Genomic DNA, 21,742 nt, shown 5'->3' with positions numbered 1-21,742 from the left:
CAAGATTCCTCAATGAGATTTAGCACACGAAAATCAATATGTTCTAGATTTTGAACAATTGATTTTTCTCATAAATGACAACACAAATATAATGATGAAGAGAAATGGACAAACCTAGGAGCGGCAGCTTCAAGAGTTGAAGAATTGAGAAGCTTTGCCAAGCTGCATGCAAAGGTAGTTACCTGTATTGAGTTTTGAGAGGAGAAACGTTTTCGGATTATTTTATTCACAATGAGGTGTATACGCACACACACACACAATCTACAAGGTATAACCATAGGACAACATATCTTTCTAATATATATGTACAACACTATTCAGCATATATATTATATATGTATAACACTAGTTTTAACACTTCCCCTATATGCACCTAGTTTGGTATAAATGTAGGCAAGCAGTGGACCCCGTAATGCTTTGGTAAGAAGATTAGATAGCTGGTCATTAGAGCCAACAAATGAGGTAGTAATATCTCCAGAAATAAATTTCTATCTCACAAAGTGACAGTCTATCTTTATGTGTTTGGTCCGCTCATGAAAAATTAGATTAGAGCCAATCTGAAGAGCCACCTGATTATCACAAATAAGTTGCATAGGCCCTGAATCTCTAAATTTCAGTTCCGTAAGAAGTTGCTTAAGCCAAATCAACTCACATGTGGCTAAAGCCACTGCTCAATATTCGTTTATGCGCTAGATCTAGCCACAATATTTTACTTCTTACTCTTCCAAGACAGTAAATTTCCTCCAAACAGGATACAGTAATCCGAGGTAGAGTGCCTATCTGTAGGATAACCAACCCAATCTGCATCAGTGTATCCAACAACCTACTTGTTTTCTTTGTTCTCAAACAACAAGCCTTTACCAGGAGCACTTTTAATGTATTTAACGATATGCACTAAAGCATGCCATTGACTATCATAAGGGGAGTCCAATAATGGACTTACCACACTAACAACAAAAGAGATGTTTGGTCATGCAATGGTGAAGTAAGTAGCTTCCCAACCAGTCTCCTTTATTGCCAAGGATCCTCCAATGACTTCCCCCTGTCCTGGTACAAGCTTAATATTAGGATCCATAGGAGTATATATAGGCTGGGAATCAAGCATACCAGTCTAGGGCATACTTCCCTTGAGAGATGCACACATTATGGGTAGATTGAACTACCTCAATGCCAAGAAAATACTTCAACCTACCCAAATCCTTGGTCTGAAAATGAGAATGCAAATGAGTCTTCGACTACTCAATACCAACCTCATCATCTCCTGTAATAACAATGTCATCTACATACACCACTAATAACATGACCTCACTAGAAGAATGGTGATAGAAAATAAAATGATCAACTTCACTTCTACTCATACCAAAAGACTGGATGACAAAACTAAAGCGACCAAAATAGCACCTAGGAGATTGTTTTAGGCCATATACGGACTTCTTTAGGCGACATACTAGTTGAGACTCCCCCTGAGCACCCAGGAGGTTGCTCCAATACGCTTCCTCTTGAAGGTCGCCATGAAGAAAAGCATTTTTAATATCCAACTGATAAAGAGGACACTGCTAAATAGTGGCCATAGCAAGAAAAACACAAACATAAGCAATCTTAGCCATGGGAGAAAATATATCACCATAGTCTAGGCCAAAAATTTGCGTATAGCCCTTAGCAACCAACCGAGACTTCAAATGATCAACAAAACCATCCGTACCAACCTTGACAGTAAACACCCACCGACAACTAACAGTAGACTTCCTCAGAGGGAGAGGAACTAGATCCCACGTCACATTAGCCAGCAAGGTAGACATCTCCTCATCTATAGCATGTCTCCACCCAGGGTGAGAAAGAGCTTCAGCATTTGTCTTAGGAATATAAACAAAAGAGAGAGCTAATACAAAAGCGGAATAAACAGGTGACAAATGGTGATAGCTCACAAAAGTATAAATGGGATAAGAATTTCGAGTGTAACATGTACCACGATGAATAGGAGCTAGAGCAAAATTAGAGGGAGATGGAATAATGACATCAGCTGGAGGAAGACATGAGTCTGAAGGAATACCATCACTGGCAATAGGAGGAGCTGGAGCTGGAGGCACTAATGGAGGCTTAGGACAACATTGATAAGTCTAAAGAAGAACAAGAGGAACAGGAACAGGAACAGGTACTAGCACCATAGGAGAAAAAGAAGGGACATGAAGAACCTCATGAAAGGAGGAAGACCCATTAGACGAGGAAGAGAAAAAAGGTGTAAACTCAAAGAAAGTGACATTAAAAGAGAGAAAGTATCTACCAAGTTCAAGGGAGTAGCACTTGTATCCCTTCTGATGACAAGAGTAGCCTAGAAATACACACTTGATCGAGCGAGGAGACAATTCATCACGACCAAGGGAAAGAAGATAGGCAAAACAAGTTGATTCAAAAGACACATGAGGGTATAGGATAGATGGGATCACGAGGAAAAAGTAAAGTATGTGGAATGGCTCCATTCAAAACAGTGGATGGCATCCAGTTAATTAGATAACTAGAAGTGAGAAAAGCGGTATCCTAAAAAACAACAGGAACATGCATGTGAAGGAGAAGCATCCAAGCAGTCTCAATGAGATGACGGCTTTTACGTTCAACCACCCCATTTTGTTACGAAGTATAAGGACAAGAGAACTGATGAACAATACACTGTGATGAGAGAAAAGCCTGAAATGCATGAGAACAATATTCTTTGGCATTATCACTGTGAAGGATCCGAATGGTACGACCAAATTGAGTAGAAATTTCATTACAAAAGGAAGTGAATAAAGATTGCAATTCAGTATAATCTTTCGTTAAGTAAAGTCAAGTACAACAAGAATGATCATCAATGAATGTAACAAAATAGGAGAAACCTTGTTTAGACTTGACTCTACTAGGACCCCAAATGTCAAAATGTATAAGATCAAAAGGAGCATTAACTTGTTTATTAAGACGACATGAATAAGAAGAACGAACATGTTTGTCTAGCTGACAAGACTTGCATTCTAGAAAAGTCAACAAAGACAATAAAGGAATCATCTATTGAAGAGTAGAAAAATGAGGATGACCAAGCTAAGAATGAATCTGAAGAGGAGATACCCCTGTAGTAGCATAGGCAGATGCCATAGATAACAACAAGGCAAGATGGTAAAGTCCCTTAAACTCACGTCTAGTGCCAATCATCCGTCCTGTACCTCGATCCTGCATAAGAACAGAATCAGAATCAAAGATGACACAATAATTAAAAGAACGAATGAGACGACTAATAGAAATGAGACTATATGGGCAACTAGGAACGTGTAAAACATAATTAAGAGAGAGATAGAAGTGGATCAACCCCACTGATATTAGTGGGGAGGGTTTTAAACCCATTAGTCATAGTGATGGGAAAAAAGAAAGCAGAGGAATCAAAATGAGAGAATAAAGATTTATTACCAAAAATATGCTCTGAAGCAGCAGAATCAAGAATCCAAGGACTAAGCTAAGCATGAGTAAGACATATATGAGGAGTACTAGTGGGTGACCGAGTAGAAGAAAGAGATCCCTAGGAAATAGAAGCTATGGGGGAAGAGGCCTGTCGAGCTAAAACTAACGATACTCAGCCAACTCCTCAGTAGAGATCGTATATGTAGAAGTTGGTTGCTTAGTATGAGAGGTATTAGGTACCACGGATTGTGCGTCTGCACCCTCACGAATTGCAACATTGTCCTAAGGAGGGCGACCATGGAGTACATAACATATATCCTTATAATGACTAGGGCGACGACAATAATTACAATAAGGACGCTTACCATTGTGGCCACACCCAGCACCTCTACCACAACCACCTCCAAGTCTAATCTTAGAGGAAGATCTAGGAGTCTGAGAGGCAATTATAGATTGCTCTCCAACTAAAACCTCAGAAAATGTTTATGTACTACGAAGGATCCGAGCAAACACCTCTTCCATGGTGGGTATAGTGGGACTAAAGATTTGAGTGCGAACATCCTCCATACCAGGCCCAAGGCCTGCGAGGGTAAGCACCATAAACAACTTGTGTCTTTGATTTTTTTGCTCAGTGAGATCGACTGTAATAGGGAGCATAGCATTAAAATCTGTCACAACAGATTGAATATGACCCAAGTAGGCACATTTGAGTCCCCCTTTTGAATACAGAACAAATTACTAATGATAGTGTATAAACGCGCAATATCATTAGTATATAGCTGCTGAACATGAGACCAAATATCGAAACAGTTCTCATAGACACGAAATAAGGGGATTAAATCAACATCTATTGACTATCATAGCAATGTAACCAATTGTGCATCTATGCGATCCCATATAGTCCTATCTGCTTCAGCGATGTTAGAAAGCTTCGTAATCAAATGGTCACTAACACCATCCCCATGAAACCACATTCGAACAAACGCTGACCATGACATATAATTCTTACCATTCAATTTTTTAGTGGAAATGGATATAATACCAAAACAAGAAGGTATAGGTACGATCACAGTCAAAGAGGAACTTACCACTCCAGGATTTGAAGAGGCCATAGTGCAAAACCCAAGCCCAACCAACAATAACACAACCCCGATCTGAATCAAAATCTTACAAACCAAAGCGTTGTGAACTAGATCTGAACCTGATGACCCAAAACAGATCTGAAGTTGCTGCAAACCAGATCTGAAACTGCAAAACCTAAATCTAAAACCAGATAGTGTTGCAAACCAGATTTGAAACTATAAAGCCCAGAGCTGGTTCAGGTGGCCAATGGTGATAGAGGTGGTTGACAACGACGAAAGGAGAAATGGTGGTGACGATAGATGTTTAACGTCAGGTTCACCAAGAGAAATCTGAGGGACCTAAGAATTGTAGGATAAGGGTCGTCAGAAAAAGAGAGAGAGAGATCTAAGAGTCGCTGGCTGAGGAGAAAGATGCACACTAGATTTGAGAGTCGCGACTGTAGATGTATGAGATGTCACTGGGAATTGAGTCAGCTGGAGAGATACGCAACACCAGTGTTGGATAGCGATGGCGGCGGCAGTGGCAGCAACTAACAGAGTGACCAGCGATGGTGGCTTCAGCGACAGCGGCAACGACAGTTGGAACTAGGGTTAGGTTTTGTCTAGTCACTTTGGTACCATATTGTGTTTTGAGAGGAAAAAAGTTTTAAGATTATTTTATTCACAATGAGGTATGTATATATATATATATATACATATCAATCTACAAAGTACAACCATGGCACAACATATCTTGCTAATATATATGTACAACACTATCCAACATATATATTATATATGTACAATGCCAGTTCTAACCACCAGCAATTGCAATGAAGCACGCAGGAAGGTCAAAAAGTTGCCACTGAAATATTTGTTCAAACATGTTATTCCAGCAACATAGTTATTTGCTTGATACAAAAGACTACTGAGATAGACAGTTAATTGGTATGTCCATGGCCATCTTACCTATAAACAACAGAGAATGACTATATACCAATGACAAGTGATAAAGAATTTTTTTCCCTGCTTTTTATAGGGGCGGCCCCAAGGGGATATAAAAGTGTTTCAGTTATTCCTACATCTAGAGTCAAAAAGGCTTTATTTTGTCACCACAGTTTAAGCATAATCTTGTCACCACAGTTGAAGACAGGGTAATAAACTCCACAACCATCTTCTTGGCAATGTTCCTCCATTTGACCTTTTCTAGTAAGGAGGAGGTCAATTGGCTATGACAACAAATGAGGGGAAGTACTTCTACTATCCAATTTCATCGACTATTATGCATGGAGAGGTTGCCTTTCCTTAAGTCACTTGGAGCACTAACTAGGTTGGCCATTTTTTACTTGGACTACAGCACATGGCTATATCTGTTTTAGTTATGATCAAAGATAGGGGAGACACATATTGGCCAACTTGTGCTTCTGTGCAAGAATTGTGGAGAAACAATGGATGATCTTTTTTTACATGACCAAGCAAATCGGTTATGGTGTCATATTGTTCAGTAAGCTAGCATTATTTGATGAAGCTAGTTACAATTATCTATTGATTATCCTAGTTGCACAATTTCCACAGGAGAAGACTTGGGAGTGTTTGGGAATGGCTTGTTTTGTGCATGATGTAGACCTTACGAAGAAAGAGGGATAGAATAGCATTTGAGGGTATTGAAAATGAATTTGACTCACTAGAAGGGGAGGTAAAGAAAGTAATAAAGAACCAATTTCACTTTAATAGGGAACACTCCTAATTCTCTTCTTTTGGTGATCGAAAGAGAGTATTTCTTTAGATCTTGCCTTTGTCACCCTTTTTTGTGTAAATGAGCATGGATAGATAAAATATGTGTGGGACATTTCTAAATGTGCGTCATCTCATACCAAACACTTCTAGAAGGGTGCCATATCGTGCCAAACACACTCATTGGAAACTTCTAAATGCCTATCAGACACTCATCCAAATATATCATGTTACTTTAATTTCTTTGTTTTTTTTTTTTTTTACTATTGGGCTCCCATGTCCAATAAGGGATATTTTAAATATAAATTAGAGGCATCTATTGTTAGGATTTAGCAAGGAAAAACTATCTTATTTCCAGCACAATAAACTCACTATATATACAATTTAGGAGAAGAATTGCCCACTTCCTTAAAATAAGGAACCACTATCTAACCACCTAATCTAAAACAAAACACAAATTAAGGACCATAAATCATCCCACAACCAGATAAAAACAACTGAAAAACAACAACCCACAACTAGAGGAAACAAACAATAATCCATAAATCTGATAATTCTGAAAAATATTCCTTATTTCCCAACACTCCCCCTCAAACTGGTGAATGTATATCCTCCATTCCCTGCTTGCTTGTTAACCGTTGAAAAGCAGTCCCTGGAAAGCCTTCAATGAGTAAATCTGCAAGCTGACTTCTTGTAGGCACAAATGGAGTACAAATTAGACCACTTTCAAGCTTTTCTTTTAAGAATTGCTTGTCAACTTCCACATGTTTAATCTGATCATGTTACACCAGATTGTGTGCAATATTAACAGCTGACTTATTATTACAATATAGCTTCATAGGATCCTTCCATTTGACTTTCAAATCTTCTAGAATTATTTTTATCCATAGTAACTCACAAATTCCAAGGCCCATGGACTTAAATTCTGCCTATGCACTTGATCTTGACACCACATTTTGCTTTTTGCTCCTCAAAGTCACAATATTCCCCCATAGGAAAGTGCAATACCTGGATGTTGACCTCCTACCAACTATTGATCATGCATAGTCAGCATCCATATAGGCTTCAAGAGTTAGTTCTTGCCCTCTTTTGAACAAAATTCCCTTACCTGGTGTGCCCTTTAGATAATGCAAAATTCTATGCACTGCTTTCAGGTGTACCTCCTTAGGATTGTGCATGAATTGACTAACAACTCCAGTTGTATATGTAATGTTAGGCCTAATATGTGATAGATAAATGAGTCTCCCAACTAATCTTTAGTAGAGACGTTTATTTGTTGTTGTATCTTCTGGACTACTACTTAGTCTATAGTTATGCTCAATAGGGGTTTTAGTTGGCCTACATCCTAGCATATCGATCTCGCTTTATAAATCAAGAATATACTTCTGTTTGGATATGAAAATCCCTTGTTGAGAGTGTGCTACTTCGATACCTAAGAAATACTTTAGCTTGCCTAACTCTTTAATTTCAAATCCCTTTATTAAACACTTCTTTAGACTTTCCATTCCTTCCAAGCCATCTCCTATCATTATAATATCATCTACATAGACCAACAAAATAGTCATTTTTCTAGCAACAGAATGTCTTATGAATAGAGTATGGTTTTCTTGGTTTTGTTTGTATCCCAACTTTAGCATGGCTTTGGTAAATTTTCCAAACCAAGCTCTTAGTGATTGCTTTAACCCATATAGAGCTTTGTTTGACTTGCATACTGCCTTTTTTCTTTTGTTGAATTCAATCCTAGTGGTACTTCCATATAGATTTCTTCCTCTAGATTTCCATGTAGAAAGACATTTTTCACATCAAATTGCTGTAATTTCCAACTAAAGTTATTAGCAGCTAGGGATAGCAATATCCTTATGGTATTCATTTTTGTAACCGAAGTAAAGGTTTCAAGATAATCCACACCATAGGTTTGGGTATAGCCCTTAGCAACTAACCTTGTTTTATACCTTTCTAATAACCCATCTATTTCAGTGTGAATATCCACCTACACCCCATTGGCCTCTTCCTTTTAGGCAACCTTACTGGATCCCATGTCCTATTCTTCTCAAGTGCATGCATCTCTATCGTCATAGCATCCCTCCAATTCTCATTGCTTAATGCCTCAGATACTGTTTTTGGTATGGAAATTGAGCTAGCGTTGGTGCGATAGGTGCATGGGGTGTTTTGTGCAGGTTCTAGTTCCTTTGTAAGTAGCAATAGGTAGGTCACTATCACTTGAGTTAGATATATCATTAACAGGTTTAATTTCATTAGAAGAGATGGAAGTAGAAGTGATTACCTCATTATGCTCAATGTTAGGACCAGGTGCTGATCCAGATGCTTGAACATGTGTTGAAGGAGCAATTGGTCTCTTTCTTCTTGAGAATACTTGAAGTGGACGGTGTTCAGGTTCCTGAACTAAAACTTTTTGTATCTATTCTTGAGGCTTGGACTAGGTGTTAGATGCAGGTTGTAAGGATGTAACAGTAAGTTGTATGTGTTGAATAGGAGAAGGTAATAAGAACAACTCCTCCAAAAGAAATAGATCTCTATCCTTTTCCTCAGTTATTGAGGTCTCCCCTTGAAGGGAATTTTGAACAAAATACTGATTTTGTTAAGCAAATGTAACATCCACTAATACAAAGAATCTTTTGGTTGGTGGATGAAAACATTTATACCCCTTTTGAGTAGGTGAATATCCCACAAAAATACATCTAAGGGCTCTAGGATCAAGTTTTCCCCTTTGTTGAGACTGTAAATGAACAAATGCTACACACCCAAATATTCTAGGTATAAGACCATTAGAGATTGAAACTTGTGGAAGGAATTGAGACAACAATTGGAGAGGATTTTGAGAATTTAGATTCTTTGATGGCAATCGGTTTATGAGATGAGTAAGATAGTGTTGGGAACCGATAACAAAATAACCTTAGGGTTTTACAACTTTCAATCTCAGATTATTGATGGACAGAATAAGAAGCAAATCATTCATACACAGAACTGAAATAGAAAATGAAAACAGAAACGAAAAACGAAAATAGGCACGAGAGATTTTACCGTGGTTCACCTCAAAATGAGGCTACGTCCACGTTAAGCTCGAGAGAGAAGAGCTCACTGCACTATGAGATGAATCCAAGATTACACCCACATGAAACCCTCACAAACCCTCGATACAAACAATGGTTCGAAGAAACAAAAATACCAAATAATCACTTAATACAGATTAAGAGGCAACCCTATCGAACCATAAAAATGATCTATACAATCATTTACAGAAAGAGAAAACAGAGAACAAACCAGAGAAGAACCCTAGCCAAGGGCGAGAGCCTTTCCCCCAAAAATAACCCAATCACCTTTTTCTTTCTTTTCTTTCCGCCTTTTTCACAATTTTTCGTCTGACCGGTTCACATCTCGAGGCGAGGATAAAAGCAATGAAGAGTGGCCAGGATTGATCCTCATAAAGCATGGATGAGATCAAATCGTGCAAGCATGATTGATTATTCCAACAGAAATGGCAGGAGAGCAGAGAATAAGAACGGCAAGGAGAGAACAATCGGGCGCCATCAGGGACTGCTGATGGTTGCGACGTGCTGCCATCCGACAGCTGCCAAATGGCAAGTTGCGGTTGCAGCACGTGGCCCTCCAACTAGCCACAAGCAACGACGTCGTTTGGAGCTTCACAGCCAACAGATAGCTTCCCCCCAATACTGTTTTGGAACATTCCTTTGAAATAAGAGAGTTCTAGTGATATTTAGAAGATGTCCATTCTTTATGTTGGCCACCCCATTTTGATTTGAAGTATTCACACGAGGACTCCTGAATTATGCCTCTTGCTTGGAAATAGGAAGTAAGGAACTGATTGAAATAGTCCTTAGCATTATCAGATCGGATTCGTTTGATCTCAACATTGAATTGAGTTCTTACCATATTATAGAAAACAAGAACTACAAAACTCACTTAAGATTTGTTCTTTAAAAGATAAATCTAAGGGGCACGAGTACAATCATCAATAAATGACAACCACCTAGCCCCAGTGACATTAGGAATAGGAGATGGGCCCTGGATGTCACTATGTATAAGAGCAAATGGAAAAGGACTTCTTTTCATATTAATTGGAAAGGACGTCCTCTTGTGTTTTGCAAATTCACATGTCACACTAAAAGTCTTCTCCACCTAATCCTTTGAACAATAAAGGATACATTATCTTAAAAACATTAAAAGATGGAAATTCACATGTCACACTAAAAGTCTTCTCCACCTAATCCTTTGAACAATAAAGGATACATTATCTTAAAAACATTAAAAGATGGATGACCAAGACGTAGGTGTTGTAGCCAAATCCTTTCTCTGCGTGACTGTGAGGATTCAGTTTTATAGGACATCAGAGAGAATTTAGCTGCTATAGTCTCCTGTCCACTTTGTTCCTCAAGATAATAGATACCTTCTTTCTCTTTAGCATGTCCAATCATCCTCCCTGTGTCCTGCTCCTAAATTTCGCAATGAGAAGGATGAAAAAACACCCTACAATTAGAATTTGTGGTGAGTTTCTGAATTGAAACAAGGTTAGTAAATAACTTAGGTATATGTATGGCATTTTTTAAGTTAAGACATTCATTGATATAAACATCTCTTTGACCTGCTACCATAGTGGTTGTACCATCAGCTATGGTAATTTTTCTGTTGCTAGGACAAGGGGTATACGAAATAATTTTTTTGGAGGAACATGTCATATAATCTATGGCCCCTGAATCAATAATCCAGGCACTTGAGAGAGTAGTATTTGAGGCATTTAGTGCATGAGAGAAGAAAGAAATACTTGGAAAAGTTAAGAGTACAGGTACTTGATCCAATAGGTTTCTCTAGGGATCCGGTTAGTTGTCTCAGTTTGGTAATTTATTTCTTCCTTGTTGAACTCAGTTGTCAATGATTCTGAAGAATCCATTTCTCCAACCTATTGTGTGTTTGCCACATAAGCCTACTCCTGCCTCTTCTTCTTGCCTGATGTCCTTTTACTCTCAGCTAGTGGCTTTTCATGTAACTTCCAACATTTGTCTATAGTATGTCTAGGCTTCTTACAATATGTACACCATAATAGAAGCCTAGACATTAGTGCAGAATTTTCCATTGTAGACATTAGTGCGTGACTCCTCTCTTTCCTTCCTCAGCATAGACAACAGTTAGAGTTTCATTTAGGGATGGAAAGTCCTCTTTCCCAAGTATCTATACTCTCACTACATTAAACTCAATGTTTAAACTAACAAGAAATTCATAAATCTGTCTTTTTCAACAAACCTTTTTAGTAGATCTACATCCTCACTGCAGGTCATTTTGATACACAGGTAGTGATCCATTTCCTGCCACAAAGTTTAAAAGAGATTGGAATATTCAGGAATTGATCGGTTTCCATGCTTTGTTGTTGAGATCTTTGTTTTAATCTCATAAATATAGGCTGCATCTCGAACTTTAGAATAAGTTTTCTTGACTGCATCCCAAATTTCTCTAGTTGTACTTAAGAACATAACAATATCACTTATCTCAAAAAGCATTGAATTCCATAACCAAGACATTACCATAAAATCTTCTTCATCCCAAGTTTCAAATGTAGGGTCTCCTTGTTTAGGTCCAGTACCGAGTAAATGGCTCAGCTCGCCTCTCCCTTCTAGAAATGTATGAACCAATTGAGACCACTTCAAATAATTCTTACCATTTAGCCTATAGGCTGCCTAGATGTTCTGCAATTCTTTGGTTGGGGTACTGCTTTTGGTCTCTCCGCTAATAGTTGTTGTAACTAGTGCTTTAGATGCACCACTCGATTTTGTTGCAGTAGACATAGCTTCCAGATGAATTGCACTTGATCTCTCAAGTCACAAGATTGCTAGGCTTAAGGTCACTACAGAACAAAGTATCAACTTCCCAGAAATAGAATGCCTATGGCTCTAATACCATGTTAGGATTTAGCAAGGAAAAACTATCTTATTTCCAGCACAATAGACTCGCTATATATATATAGTTTAGGAGAAGAACTGCCCACTTCCTTAAAATAAGGAACCACTATCTAACCACCTAATCTAAAACAAAACACAAATTAAGCACCATAAATCAGCCCACTACAAGACAAAAACAACTGAAAAAAAAAAAAAAAACAACCCACAACTATAGGAAACAAACAATAATCCATAAATCTGATAATTCTGAAAAATATTCCTTATTTCCCGACATCTATAAAAGAAAAACAATATGGTTTATATTACTAGTACTCACTCATTCAAATAAATTTATGAAAATCTTTTTAAATATAAAAGAATGTTAGTAATTTATTATAGTTAGATTTTTTGTTTTTTATCTTTGTTTTCATTATTTTGAATTTGAAAACAATTTCATAGAACTTTTTTATCTTTAGCTTTCTGTTAGTCCTGAAAATTTAGGTGTTGTAGAATCAATTTTTTGAAAGAATTTTATAGAAGAAGTTCACCATACGCATTTAAAATACACCTGTTACTAGAATTAAACGTCAGTTTTAACCATAATCAAAGGGCCTCTAGTTTCTTTTGTGGGCATGGTTTAGCTTGGAACCCAGAAGAAATTTCATGGGCTGAAACTGGGAAATTGGAGCAGAGTATATTGCACTTTTCCACTAATTGGATCATATCCAGCATAACATCTAATATGTATTGAAGAATAGTAGCCTGTTAAATAGTTTGGCACATGTAATGCTTTTTTAGATTAGTAGTATTTAAGAAGATCACCAAACCTCCAGACCATGTTGCAATCAGATTTGTGTTTCAATATCTCCAGTCTTCAGCCTCTCCAGATGCTGAACTTATCGACTCTGCAGAAAAACTTAAGAGCGCACAAGTGGAAAACATCCCAACATTGCAAATACACAGTGAAGTAAATCCCTCTTCAATGAGGGTTTCTTTTCACAAAGCAAACAAGCAAATTTGGAAGCCCTTTTTCCTGTGCTAGTTGGAAATGGAGATGATGAAATATTATGCAAAAACTGTTGAGAAAGTGCAAATGGATTGGATTGCCTCCACCGCCCCAAACCTGCCAAAGATGCAAAGGATAAGTTTACAACAGAAAAATAACATGCAGAAAGCTCAAAAAGCACATCTACAAAATGAAGAAAAAATGTCCAAGCCAAGAAGAAGTAGCTGAATAAGTTAAATGATATCCGAACCAAAAAGACCAGAACTGGTGGCTGACATCCTCAAACCAGTGCTCACTAAAGAACAAAAAGGTTCTTTCCATCTTACGACCACAGAAGTCTCTTACTGAGGATCACATTGATTCTCTCCAATATTCTACATGGCTTCTTGCAAAATTCTAAAGGAGGTTTCCATAGAAATCAGAATGGTCAACGCCTTCTTCAATAATGAATTTCTTTTAAAAAAAAAAAAAAATGAACCATGAATTTATCACTTTCATCCCTAAGCCAATCAAGGCTTGCAAAGTAGCTGATTCTACAAGGCTGTCATTTGCTGGAAGAAATGTCTCTGAGTTAAATTACACAATTAGTTCTTGTAACCTACCTAAGGATCTATGTGAAAAGATTGTAGAAATTGAGTGACTTCTGAATATATGTGTGGTCTAAAGAGGTCGCTGGTTCTAAGAATGGAGCACATGAAGAAATTTTTTGCCAAGAAACCCAGCGTGGACAAAGCTAGATGATTCACAGGAAAGCGAACTTAAGTTGTGGCCGAGCATTTTCAAAAAGAAATACTGTAGGAATGAAAATTTCATGGAAGCCCTGATGAAGAATGCACTCTACTTTATGAAGGAATAGATCAAGTTGCAATGAAATCATTAAAATGGGCTCTTTTAGAATTTTGAGGGATGGTAAGAGCATCGACATTTGTAGCGAACCCAAACTTCAAACCAATCAGGTTGACCACTTACATAACACAGAAATAAGCATAAATATACTAACTGAATAGAGAAATCATTCATAGAAGGAAGATGTCTTAGTTTGAGTCTTTTGACAAGGAACCTGAGCAAAAAATAATCCAAGTGTCCATACCTCTATTCCTATCAGAAAGTGATTGAATTTTAGTAAAGTCAATTAATGGGTATTTTGTATTAGGGTTTTTCTACCCCATGCCCTAATAAGTAACATAATACCTTGTTTTTAGACTATTTATATTTATTTCATTTCATTTTAAGGCTCAAAGCACTCTTATTGGTTAGTGGCGTGTGAGAATAAGGTGTATTAGTTATCAACCAATAAGAGTGGTTTGAACCTAAAATAAGGTGTAATAAATACAACTTATCTAAACAAGGCGTATTAGTTACTCCTTATCCTGTGCCCCCTTTGTATTGTGTAGGTTATTTGTATCTCATAAATGCATTATACATCAGGGCATTGTCTAGGTACATGTATCATTGAATAGTCAACAAGCAGATGCATGCATATACACATGACATTGAATAGCTCACTTATATACAAGGAGGCTGACTTAAGATAGCATATATATACACACACATAACGAAGACATTCAAAATACTTTTCTATATTGGGCATCCAGATTTGAGGTTGAGACGTGCTAGGTTTCCATCAGTTAGTGAAAAACGAAAAGGGAACATGATAAATCCGAGCTAAGTTGAATCCTAAAGATAGAGTTTCAGATCCTTTGCATAGTTGGAGGCGGCCAATACTATTTTCGAGAGGCGTCATTGAGTGTCTTAACTAGTTTCAGTTCTGGTTTTCTAACAATCTGAAGATGTATGATGGAGGGCATGGTAGCAAGTATTTTGGGTGATATTACTCAAGGAGCAAATATAGAAATTAGCATATTTTGTTTATTTCTTTCCTAGTTAATCTTTCTATGGTGTTTCCATTATCTAGATTCCTAAATAGAGAAATACTTCATATTTCCTATAGGATCAATAATATATATAATATCTTTGGATGTATCCTCCAACACAAATTTAATTATTAATTGAGTTTTTCACTAAAAGAATATTATTTTAAAAAAAAAATTACCGTACTAGTATTAGGTTAAAGCTATTTACTGGAATAGTATAGAGGCCACCAGTCAACATGCCATGCAAGGAGGGATGCTTGCGTGGCTCTTGCCAATAGCACTTTTAAGAAAACAACTACACCTCAAAGAAGAAATCTAAGTATGGAAGGAGAGTATAGGTGGCAATAAATGATCTTGACAAGAGTGTTTATAGACCAGCCAATAAACACTCTTGGCAAAAGGGTTTTTTTAACACAGTAAATTCAAGTGTCAAACAGTAGAATGAAAAGAGCATAACGTTTCCCTCAGTGGTTCATTTTGCAATCTTTGTGTGGATTTCATGTGTCTTGATGAAATCTATGCACTGCAAACAGCCACAGGCCATTTGGGGGCAGTCCTTTTGCCAACAAAATGCTTGTTTTGGCCTCTATTCCTGATTTTTCCACTATCATGGTACATGAACATTGGAGAAAACCACTGCAAATCTACTATGGAAAGGCCCACAATGAACTGAGTAAGTGATCCATGTTATAATTGACATAAGACATTGATGGGGTAAATTAATTATTTTGTAACATTTTACTACAAAGTCATCATTGTTTGGATGGGTTTATTTTGGGCTTTATCCTTTAAGTTGACATGTCACTCGTTCAACTCTTATATGCCGCACAAAATGGTTACTTTTTTTAAGTGTTTTTTTTTATTGCACTTAAAAACGCTCTTGGCAAGACCCTTTTTAACCCATAGACAAAGAGGCTTTGGCAAGAGCATTTTTAAGCAAAAGGAAAAACCCTCTTACTAAGAGCGTTTTTTCCTTGCTCACTATCATGCAAGCAACCTTACTTATGTGACATGCTGACTGTGGGACCCCAATCTTATTCTAGTGTATAGTTTCAACCCAATATTATTTTGGTAATTTTTTAAGAAAATAATACTATTTTAGTTAAGGACTCTAATTAATTTGACATTGATTTTTCTTTGCTGAATTCTTTGTTCTTGCTCATGTTCCTTGTTGGTTCTACATCAATTGGTATTTGACCAAATATAGAAATTAGCATATTTTGTTGGTTCTTGTTGCTTATGAACCTTACCAGTCATTAGTTTGTTAGCTCCTTGAAATTAAGGATGCTCCTATCCCCTAATCTTTGCTCTAACTGATTCGATTAAGCCTGCATGTCTCATTAATCACAATCGATCCCCTCAAACTTGTTAACTTCAGGCCAATTATAGTCTTCTCCATGTAAAGAGATTTTTAAGCCCATCTTGTCATCGTATGGTATCCCTCAAGAGGATACACACCCTTTTGTCATTATTTGGTAACCCTCCAAATGATACATGGTAAACCTTGTACTTTAAGGTCTGATCATGCCACCTTGAGAGAGCTTCTCTATCTTATCGACCGTTCATTTTTCAAGAGGGTCGACAATCCTGTCATCCAGCCATGTTGAATACCTCAATGCTCATGTCAAACATAGCTCCCTTTCCACTCAAGTAAGTATTAGACACAATTAGCTTCTTACTTGTGTCAAACACAACTATCCACTCAAATTATGAATGGGACATTTATGGGCTTATCTAACATGTCCTTTTTTAGCCCATGTGACAGCTCATCATTGGTATTCAATTTTGACCTCATCATACTAGTCATCGAATTTTTCTATGGGTTATCTCTAGTAAAGAGAACTTTAGTTGATGCTTATCACTAACAGGGTGATCTAAATAGAGTATTTTATCCACACTCAAATGGGACTTCACAGACAAATGTATATTTTATGACCACATCACTCATTTATGTTCTCTTGGACCAACATTAAATGTGAAAGAAAAATGATGTCCAAAGTATAAGTGAATCTTTATATAGAAGACAACTAAAGTAATTCAAATTCTATTTATTTATTGAGAAATAAAAAGTTGTTAGAGTGCCTCATAATTATTAGAATCATAAGGTCACATTATTTCAATATGACTTTTTTGTACAAGAAAGTGGCATCCTGATGCATAAGGCTCCCCGCTTTGCGAAGGTTACCTTTGTACATCACCTCATCCTTACTTTATAAAAAGATTTGATTCCATAACTTGAACCTGTAATCTTTCAGTCAAAACAAACTCCTTACCATTATTATTTTCCTATTTTGAATAATTTGCCTGACCTATAATTGTCCTTTTGTAAGATTTATTATTAGTTTGTACAGTTCAGACTTGAGGGCATTTAAATTTTAAACTAAGTTTACTTGTGAATATTGCCTGTAAAATCAGAATTCAGAATTGGATGCAGCAACACTTCTTTCATATTCTTAGCATGGATTTCTATGCATAGCATCTCTCACAGTTCACTTGCTTGTTTACTTTGAAAGTCCACACTTTAGAGTAGGAGATTATAAAAATAATAACAGGAATTGAACCTAAAAAAGAAAACTAATACTGCATTGTGATATATATGTGTTAAGAAGATATTTGTACCATTATGCAAAAAGAAAGTTGAACATCTAATAACTGTGTTGCCATAAGTTGAAAACCTAATAAAAAAACTACAGAACTTATATAATATGTATGTATAAAAAGTTTCTCATAATGATGTATTGTAGCTTTGGAATGAAAAAGTACAAATAATTGCACCATTAGATGCACAAAAAAAAAAGATAACGTTACTGAAGCAAAGGGGTTGGAGATAAAGAGTAGTGGCAAAGAGAGGAAACTTGGATTTGTACTATTTGGTAGACTGCCAATCTTGAAAGATTGTGCCAACACCAACCAACTTTCCACAAAAACATGAAGGTTAGGTGGCAATTGAATTGAAGACAAATTCAAGAACGGTTCTGATTAACTTGAATACCGTTGAAAACAGAGAGAGAGAGAGAGACCACAATTGCAAAGATAAATATGACAGCCAGGGAGAGATTGGAATGTCCCCTTCCATCAATGTAAATGCTATATTTGTTATGGCAGAATAAAGCCTAAACAAAAAAACTAATAGCTTCACAAGTAGTTACAATAAGAAAATTAAATTTTTCAAAAACAGCTTTATTTATAAATATTTATTATTTTTAAATTCAAAAGCGAAGTAAAAACACAAATAGGCCAACAGAACTGTACAGTTTTGACATGGAGTGACCAAGACATGTGAATCAAAACATCTTACAGTTTTTCTTCTACCCACTCAAAGCCCCAGATCGAATATGAAACAATTTTAGGAAGCACACCACCCCATCATCAAAGAAAACAGATAAAACAGCTCCATAAAGTATAGAACTAGAGATAAATAAAATAAAGAAGGATTCAGAGCTCATCTCCAAGACACTGGCAAAGAACCTTACAGGAACTACTCCACTGTCAGTTACCCTCCTAACTTCAATCTGAAACGAAACCAATAACAACTCTTCTTCTTTAAACCCCTATTAGAAAACAAGGGCCTCATGCAACCAAAATATTATATTGTGACATCCCAAATAAACAACGGATCCTATAATCAACGACAATTTGGAACTCTGAAATCTGATTACCATTCTGTCAGGATAAAGAGATTGTTCTTTCATTCCAAAGCATTATTAAACTATTTATGGAGATTTCAGACCTCTCTATATTGTTATCAGATACCATATAAATAATAGTCACATTATCCTAAGTCACAATTTATGGAGACTTCGAAACCATCTGTTTAGCAGTACTCATATTTGCTTCTGAATTGGAAGACTCCACCTTTGAGTGTATCTGACAGCAATATTCATGTTGATGGTAAGGTTTTGGAACCACATGAAAGAAGATAGATGAAAGTAAAATACAAATAATTTCACTCACCAAGTCGAGACGCTGCTTGTGAAGATCACTTGATTGCTGCACATGCATTTTAAAATCATTATAAAGCTAACAATGATTCTTTCAGACATATAACAAGCATCTCTATGCATCTGGAAGCCTTGAAAAGCAAAGTCAGAATTCCTAAAGTGATAAAAAATAAACCAGGACGAGCCATGAAATCCAGTGAGTATAACTAGTTAAACTGCATCTAGAATACTGGAAGAACATACTCAGAATATTCAAAACCATCCAGCAATATACCGGAATAAGCCATGAAATCCATTAAGAATAATTGGTTAAATCATGTAAGAACTCTATCAACCAAATGGGTCTAGCATGCGGCTATGGTTGATGAGATGCGGGCCTTAGATGAGAATGGTACTTGGGATCTAGTTCCTTTACCTTTTGGGAAGATGGCTATTTGATGCAAATGGGTCTTTGTTGTCAAAGTTAATCCTGATGGTTCTATGGCTCGACTTAAAGCGTGTTCGGTTGCAAAAGGGTATGCTCAAACCTATGGTGTTGATTATTCTGATACAATCGAAGACTGGTATAATATTGTTAGTCATATACATTGATGATATTGTTATCACAGGGAGTGACAATTCAGGCATTGTAGCTCTTAAGTCCTTCATTCAGTTGAGATTTCAGACCAAGGACTTGGGAGAGTTGAAATATTTCTTGGGAATTGAAGTAATGAGATCCAGAAAGGTATCTTTCTCTCTCAACGTAAATATGTCCTTGATCTTTTGACTGAATTAGGGAAGCTGGGGGTCAAACCATGTAATGTGCCAATGACTACAAACTTGCAACTTAAAACCGACGAGGGAGAGTTGTTTAAAAATCCTAAAATGTATAGAAGGTTGGTTGGTAAACTGAACTATAGAACCGTGACTCATCCTGATATTGCTTATCCTATAAGCATTGCACCTCAATTTATGTCCTCCCCCATAATGGCTCATTGGACTGCTTTAGAGCAGATTTTGTGTTATCTAAAAAGAGACCCAATACATGGTGTCTTATATAAAAATCAAGGGCACTATAATGTTGAATGCTTCACAGACGTAGAATGGGCTTCTTCTAAGGTTGACAAGAGATCAACAACGGGATACTATGTCTTCATTAGTGGAAATTTGGTTTTATGGAAGAGTAAGAAGCAGAATGTGGTATCTCAGTCTAGTGCAGAATCAGAATATTGAGCAATGGCTTAGTCAACATGGGAACTTATGTGGATCCATTAGCTGATGAGTGAAATTGGATTGGGCAATTCTCGACCTATGAAGCTATGGTGTGATAATTAAGTTGCTCCTCATATTACATCAAATTCAGTTTTCCACGAGAGAACCAAACACATTAAAGTTGATTATCATTTCATCCGAGAAAAAAATCCAGCAAAACATTATATCAACTGGTCATGTCAAGATAGGTGAACAACTAGGTGACATATTCACAAAGGAATTGAATGGATAGAATTGACTATCTAAGTAACAAGTTGGGTATGATTAACATCTATACTTCAACTTGAGGGGGAGTATTATAGAAACTAGATCTAGAGCATTCAATGTTGTAAATATAGAAGGCTTAGGATAGTCAACTATGTAAATATGGAAAGTAGAATATCCTAAAGTATAATCCTAAGATTTAGACCTTATATATTAGTGTAATGTGCTTCAGAAATATGAATATACAAAGTATTTTTCATCCATCTCTTACACACATGAAGATGGTGTTAGATTTCATCATTCCATCTATAGAGGGGTCGCATTAGGAAGGACATCTGACACAAAATTTTGCCACATTGTTCTGTTGTATGAATTCGTATTATCAATATAACTTTTAAAAGTCAATTGCCCGTTATGAATGTTGTGCTACCAACTGTAACTTGATAAGGATAAGGTGCACTTGATGATGATAAATCAGAGCCTAAATAAAAAAAAAAAAAAAAATGTCCATATGTTGTCTAAGTGGAATTATAATATATGGATTAAATACGTTAACATGCTTTAAGCAAAAAACATGAAACCTCCATACAATCCAAAAGTGAACACATAATCCCCTCTGGTCCAGTGAATTGGTAAAAGGACAAGCATGCCCATTATAAGAGCACCTTTCAAGCAGGAAAGATTGGTCAAAGGGGGTGGGGAGGCAGGGCTGTGAGTCAAGGATGAGAATGACAGAGGAAATGTTCTTCTAGACAGGAGTCATTTGTTGATCTTTGAACTACAAGCAGCTACATCTTTTCAGGAAACCCACAAGGTCAAAGTGCAATTAACTTTCTGTGTTGACATAGCTTGCAGGAATTCTTATCCACTATGCTGCATCTGAGTACCAGTTAAATTCAGTCAACTCCATCGAGTTTGCAATTTGGACTGGGGATTATATGTTCACTTATCAACCATATTGCTACAATGTATTTAACCCAAGACCATATCATAAATCACAATACATAATAATATATGCATGATTTTTTTTTTGCTGAAATATATATATATATACAAGAATTAATAGCACAATTTATATATTGTATAAAAAACCATAAGGAATATTACAAGCAATTTTGTAGTTATATTCAAACAAGCATAGCTACCATGTACATGCAACAAAATCTCATAAATAAGTTTGGAAGCTTACCTGATCCTGTTGATATTTTTTTTCTTCACTTGAGAAACCAGGAACGGTCAAATTCCAATCTTTCTCTGCATATAATCTTCTTCAGTTAAAATGAGACTTACTTTGAGAAAAATATGAAATAAGTTTATCTTTTCAATGGATGCAGTGTGT

General features: G+C 36.6%; 1 protein-coding gene across 15 annotated transcripts in view; it reads right to left on the bottom strand.

The window, feature by feature from the left end:
- The window catches only part of LOC127794267 (transcription initiation factor TFIID subunit 12b-like), an 89,018-nt gene that overhangs the window by 37,433 nt on the left and 29,843 nt on the right, over positions 1 to 21,742 (bottom strand). For 10 of the 15 annotated variants that reach the window (XM_052325232.1, XM_052325233.1, XM_052325237.1 and 7 more), the window contains exons 6-9: positions 21,593 to 21,657; positions 18,962 to 18,997; positions 12,955 to 13,250; positions 115 to 182 (exon numbers count right to left, since the gene is read on the bottom strand). In XM_052325232.1, the coding sequence (XP_052181192.1) occupies positions 13,107 to 13,250; positions 18,962 to 18,997; positions 21,593 to 21,657 (245 nt within the window). In that variant the 3' untranslated portion in view covers positions 115 to 182; positions 12,955 to 13,106. Of the gene's footprint in view, positions 1 to 114; positions 183 to 3,096; positions 3,199 to 12,954; positions 13,251 to 18,961; positions 18,998 to 21,592; positions 21,658 to 21,742 lie in introns of all 15 variants that reach the window. The other 5 variants (XM_052325228.1, XM_052325234.1, XM_052325238.1 and 2 more) reach the window with 2 other exon arrangements.

This window comes from Diospyros lotus, chromosome 2 (genome assembly GCF_014633365.1).
Source record: "Diospyros lotus cultivar Yz01 chromosome 2, ASM1463336v1, whole genome shotgun sequence".
Lineage (NCBI taxonomy): Eukaryota > Viridiplantae > Streptophyta > Magnoliopsida > Ericales > Ebenaceae > Diospyros > Diospyros lotus.
This window is presented reverse-complemented; position numbering and strand designations above follow the sequence as displayed.